A 5,187-nucleotide genomic window follows, 5' to 3' on the forward strand; every position below is an offset into this window, starting at 1 on the left:
TATTTTATTATAAAACTAATATTTCATTCGTCCGCCATTAGAAGTCCCGATTTAAAACTTTTGTTCATCCGCCATTAAAAATTCCGATTTACCATTTTTGTCCATGCACCATTAAGAGTCTTGGTTCAGTTTTACTATAAATAGCAGGTAGCAAACTTTCAATTAACTCATTCCATTCATATTCTATTATAAAATTAATACTCCACCCGTCCACCATTTAAAGAGCCCTTTTGACTCGGTATGGGTTTTAAGAAATTGTTTGACTTTGTGAAGAAAAATAAAGAGAGAAAGTGAGTGGAATGTATGACCCATTTAAAGTATCAGTTTTATATTAGATTATGAGTGTAAAAATGTTGGTGGAATGTGGGTTTCACATACTGAAGAGGAATAAAGTAAATGATTCTATAAATCGTGGACAAACCAAAATGGCAAAATGATTCGTTAAATGGTGGATGGAGGGAGTACTGATATACTACCCCCGTCCACAAAAAATAGATTAGTTTTACCATTTTAGGGTGTCCATCAAAATTAGACCAATTCTAAATATGAAAAGTTTTAAACAAGTACTAACCCTACACATTATTCTATATGTGGACACCACAATGCGCTAACACTGTTTCCACCACTTTTCCCTATCTCTTACTTTACCAATTGCGCATTAAAATGCGTGTTATTTATAACTTTGTCTATTTTTTTTGGACTAGTATACTTTCTTTGTTCTATAAAAATATGGGCAATTGATATGACATATGAATTAAGACAAAACTAGTAAAGAGAGATAAGGAGAAGGGTAGTTAAAATAGTAATAGTGGATAGTGAGACCCACATTGTTATTAGTGTTTAATAGTTGTATAAGTTGATGTATAGGGATAATAAATAGGGATAATTTTTTAAATATGGAATGCACATATTTTTATGAGACGAACGAAAATGGAAAGTGTATATATTTTTATGAGACAAAGGGAGTATAATAATGGGTTTCATTCTACTATCTTTTCTCACTCACTTTCATTTACATTTCTTAAAACTCGTATCGAACTTAAATGGAACTTCTCATTATAGAGGAGGGAGTATATAAAAATAGAACTTATAGTACTAATTTTTTGAACTCTATTTTTTTTACCTTTTAAAAATCTATACCTTGTCAAATATAGATAATATTTGGTGGATAAAGAGAGTATATGATTATATCTAGGGGCGAATCTACATGTAATTAAAGAGGGGCAATTGCCCCACCTTATGTTTTCCATCCCATATATTTATATACCTATTTCATCCCATATATTTATATACCTATTTTAAATTAATTTTCTTTAATCTTCTACTAAATGTTTCTACGAATTCCTAGCTATACGCCCATGATTATATCCTAGTGATATTATTTGGTGGATAGAGAGAGTATATGATTATATCCTAGTGATATTTTTCAAGGACAGCGTCGGGGAAAACAGAATAGTTCAAAAACTATTTGTGAAGTTACCATATATCAGATATAATATTTAATCATACTATAAGTTGTTAGCATCTATAGTCATTATTTTCACACTGAGCGTTACTAAAACAGAAAATGAAAGGGTAATTGCCAAAGAAAATAGTACTACTATAGTAGTATATGAAAACATCATTGTGAGGCACAAAATTAGTAAACAGAGGCACATAATTAAATCACACATAATGTTAAACATTATTGTACTAGACGTTTTAGAGTGTAGTCAAACAGCTATCTAACAAAGGGCAGTAACAAAAATGCCAGAGCTCATTCGTTCGCTTCACAGTGCTGCTTTCTCAACTTCGCGTAATGTGCAAGGCTGAACAATATAGCATTTGTCGTTGACACTCATCCGGAGCCTGGCAAATTTAAGAGAAAAACTCGATTATGGAAGATAGTTGGAATGCGAAAGCCAAACTTTGCTCGAGGTGGAGGCAGAAAACTCTTGATTCAAAGGTTTCAAACTATGTTAAACCAGCAAACAAATAATCATACTCAAGGAAAGCAGAACGACATGTCAATGGATTTATACAACCTTAAACGGGACCTAATACTTGGAAGTTAGGCTAAAAAGACAAGTTACTTGAAAGAATTACACTACATGAAAGTAGAGAGAGAGCCCTCCGAAACTAATAGATCAAAGCAAAAACAGTTCCATATTAATTCATGTTGTAGTTAATCGGTTTAGATGTTAATAATTTTAATAGAAAGCAAAATAAAAACACTAAAGCAGGAATAGGAGTTACAGAAAAGGATGTAAAAGCAAAGCTTTACAGAGAAGGGTGTAAATGTAATGTGATTGATAATGTAATTCAACAGAAAATCTTCTGACTGGGAATTTGACAAATCATATAAAGTCATGCTACACTAAAACCTAAAATGGAGTAGGCAATTAACTCCAATGGTACTCCAAAACCCATCCCAATTTTGGTTTTTTGAGTAAAATATGCCGATGTTTAGGTTTACACTTTACACTAAAACAAACCCGAAACACTTATTCAAATTTTGTGAGTAAAAATAGGTAGTGGTCAGAGAATATTCATTTAAGTTTGAGTTTAGTGTAAATGGTTGGAGTAGAATCACTATTTGATGTCACACTAAAATGAGTTCGAGTTTAGTGCCAATGGTTGGAGATGCTCTAACGTCAAATCTCGTTTAGCAGCGAGACAAATTACAAGGAAAAATAAACAACAAATATTCAGACTAGGCTTATGACTAGATTAATAAGAAGTACTAGTGAAGTATTCAGTATTGCTTGGGACAGCACAGTAAGCACTAGGCAAGAAACATATTCATTTAAGTGCAATTATCATTATACTACTATAATTCTTAGTTTGATATCAGTCCAGTCTGTTGCTATTCCTAAAAAAAATATGAAATCAAAGCCAAACCGAAGTGTTATAAGTAATGCAATCACCTCATTTTGGCACAATTTGAACTAACTAGCACCAAGAAATTAGAGCTCAAACTAAATAAAGAGTCTGACATTGTTACCATTAAGCAGCAGCACCAACTTCATTAGCAACTTCCTCATCTTCAGCAGCACCATCAACGGTGGCAGCATTTCCATCAACACCATCGCCATCCTCAGCTGGAGGCTGCACCTGCTCATCCTCCGGTAACGGCTCCTCCACATAATCGTCATCAAAAGCATCCTGCGGCACATCATAAATCCGCACCTGCGGCTTCGATGGATCCTTCACAAGCACATATTTGCCCTCCTTCAGCTTCATACACAAGTCCACAATACTCTTAACAATCCCCCACATGTTCGAAGTATTCAGATTAATTTGCGTCGCAAAATCCTTCGGCTTGTATCCCACAACTGCCAATATCACATGGTTGAAATGATCCCTCGGATGAACCCTAGAAACATACCCCAGCTTCATCATATCGGCGCCAGCCAGCAGAGCCTGAGTCGTCCATTTCGCCAACTTATTCGCATTGTTCTTCAACTCAGTCGCCAACACAGCGCCCCTCTGCGTCTCCAGCTTCTGCCTCCAGTCAACACCCGAGTACTTAGGATCAAACTCGTTTAACGCGTTCAATGTCAAGAACGACCTCTGATTGTTTATATCAACCACGCTCTGCACCTCACATCTAGACACGAGGTACATTTCGTTGTCCATCTTCCACCTCCTATACCTATAAGCGACCGGAGCTACTTCCTCGCCTTCGTTAGCGAAGGGGTTGGGCTCGTCGAAAGTCACCTTTTTCCCATCCCTAAGCAAAACCTGCTGTGAGAAGTTCTGGTTGATGTAAGCGGCTTCCACGCTCAATGAGTGCATAGAATTGATGTCATCCTTGAGATCAGGCAGTGGCTCCTGCGACGTCTCGTGCACAGCGAGCAAATCGAGCTGCGATCGGTCTCTTTTATCGAGGAATAGCTTGTTTCCGACGCGCTGGACGACGATATCCCATGAGTAAACCGATCTAGGAGCGCACATTAGTGTCGACAGAATTGAATCGGTAGCGAAAACCGTCGCTTTATCCTCATTTGCCAAACGCCTAATTACTGGATCATCGGTGGTTGTGACCTTGAAGAAGGTCCGGCTCTTGAAACGCTCCAATGGACGGGAATTTTTCGGGGTAATCCGATCGTAAGACCTATCGTAGAACTCTAATCCGCCGCAGATCAATAAATCTTCAGGCTCCGGCACGGAATAGGAGAGCTTGGAGAAGGAGGAGAAAGGGATTTGATCGAGCATGTTCCATTCAGGCTGGATATCGACGGAGGATTTGAACACCGACGACTCGCGGCGCTGCGGCATCTGGGAGCGATTAGCGTTGTAGAGACGATCGCGGCGCGCGCGCTCCTTCTCGGCCTCTCGCTTCTTCGCCTCCTGCTCCTCGTCGCGGCGCTGCGGGAGCTGCGAGCGGGCGTGGTGAGGGTTGAATCGCCACCTAGGATTGAATTTGGGGCGGTTAGGGTTGTGGTGGTGCGATTTGGCGGATGTGTCGACGAGGCGGAAGGAGGAATCCTCGTCGGCGGCGAGGGTGGCGAAGGAGTCGTCGCCGGAGAAATCGAAGGCGGAATCGGCGTTGTGGTAGCCTTGCTTGGATCCGGGGCGGCCGGAATTGTTCATGTTCCGGGTCCAATCGGCGATTCGTCCTAATTTTTCGGAGCGGGAGAAGGGGGCGAAGGGGACATTACTGGGGACGGAATTACCGTCGGCGGCGGAATCCGGCGGACCCCAGCCGTCGGGATTGAAAGGCACGGCACCGAGTTCGAATCCTACCATTGCTGCTACTTGGTGATGAGTGTGAATCTGAGCTAGAATTAGGGTTTTCAGTGAATTGGAACCCTAGTCGTTTGGGCTTTTTAAGAAGACAATTTGAAGGAAAAGATGATTTAACGTGCCGATGCATATATTTGGGGCTAAGAGCATTAGCAATGGCGCCCGTCCCGGCGGACGTCCGCCATTGTCCAAGGTCGCAACGGATACGGATGTCCGCTGCGGGCACCGTAGTTTCGCGTCGTTCCGTGGACGTCCGTAGCGACGTCCGTGCGGACCTCCGCCATTGCAGAGACACGACGCACGTCCCGATTTTGTATTTTTTATTTGTTTAAAACTCTATATATACGGCTCGTTGAACTTCATTTCATTCGCACCACTTGTTTTAACAAGTTTCTCTCTCTAAATTTCTTTTATATATCCGTAATGGCTGGTAGTGGTAGTGGCAATGGTGGGCATTAT

At 40.5% G+C, this 5,187-nt stretch overlaps 1 protein-coding gene across 2 annotated transcripts; it reads right to left on the reverse strand.

The window, feature by feature from the left end:
* Window positions 1-1,639: 1,639 nt before the first annotated feature.
* Window positions 1,640-4,813, reverse strand: LOC121785357 (eukaryotic translation initiation factor 3 subunit D-like). 2 transcript variants are annotated; one of them, XM_042183745.1, is made up of 2 exons: window positions 2,984-4,813; window positions 1,640-1,848 (listed from the first exon to the last, which is right to left on the reverse strand). In XM_042183745.1, exon 1 carries the CDS (start codon window positions 4,729-4,731, stop codon window positions 2,986-2,988), a length of 1,746 nt encoding a protein of 581 aa, XP_042039679.1. In that variant the 5' UTR covers window positions 4,732-4,813; the 3' UTR covers window positions 1,640-1,848; window positions 2,984-2,985. The 2 variants fall into 2 exon arrangements, with proteins under 2 accessions (XP_042039679.1, XP_042039680.1); XM_042183746.1 differs by having other exon boundaries at window positions 2,976-4,813.
* Window positions 4,814-5,187: the final 374 nt, after the last annotated feature.

The sequence above is a fragment of the Salvia splendens genome, chromosome 21 (genome assembly GCF_004379255.2).
Source record: "Salvia splendens isolate huo1 chromosome 21, SspV2, whole genome shotgun sequence".
Taxonomy (NCBI): domain Eukaryota; kingdom Viridiplantae; phylum Streptophyta; class Magnoliopsida; order Lamiales; family Lamiaceae; genus Salvia; species Salvia splendens.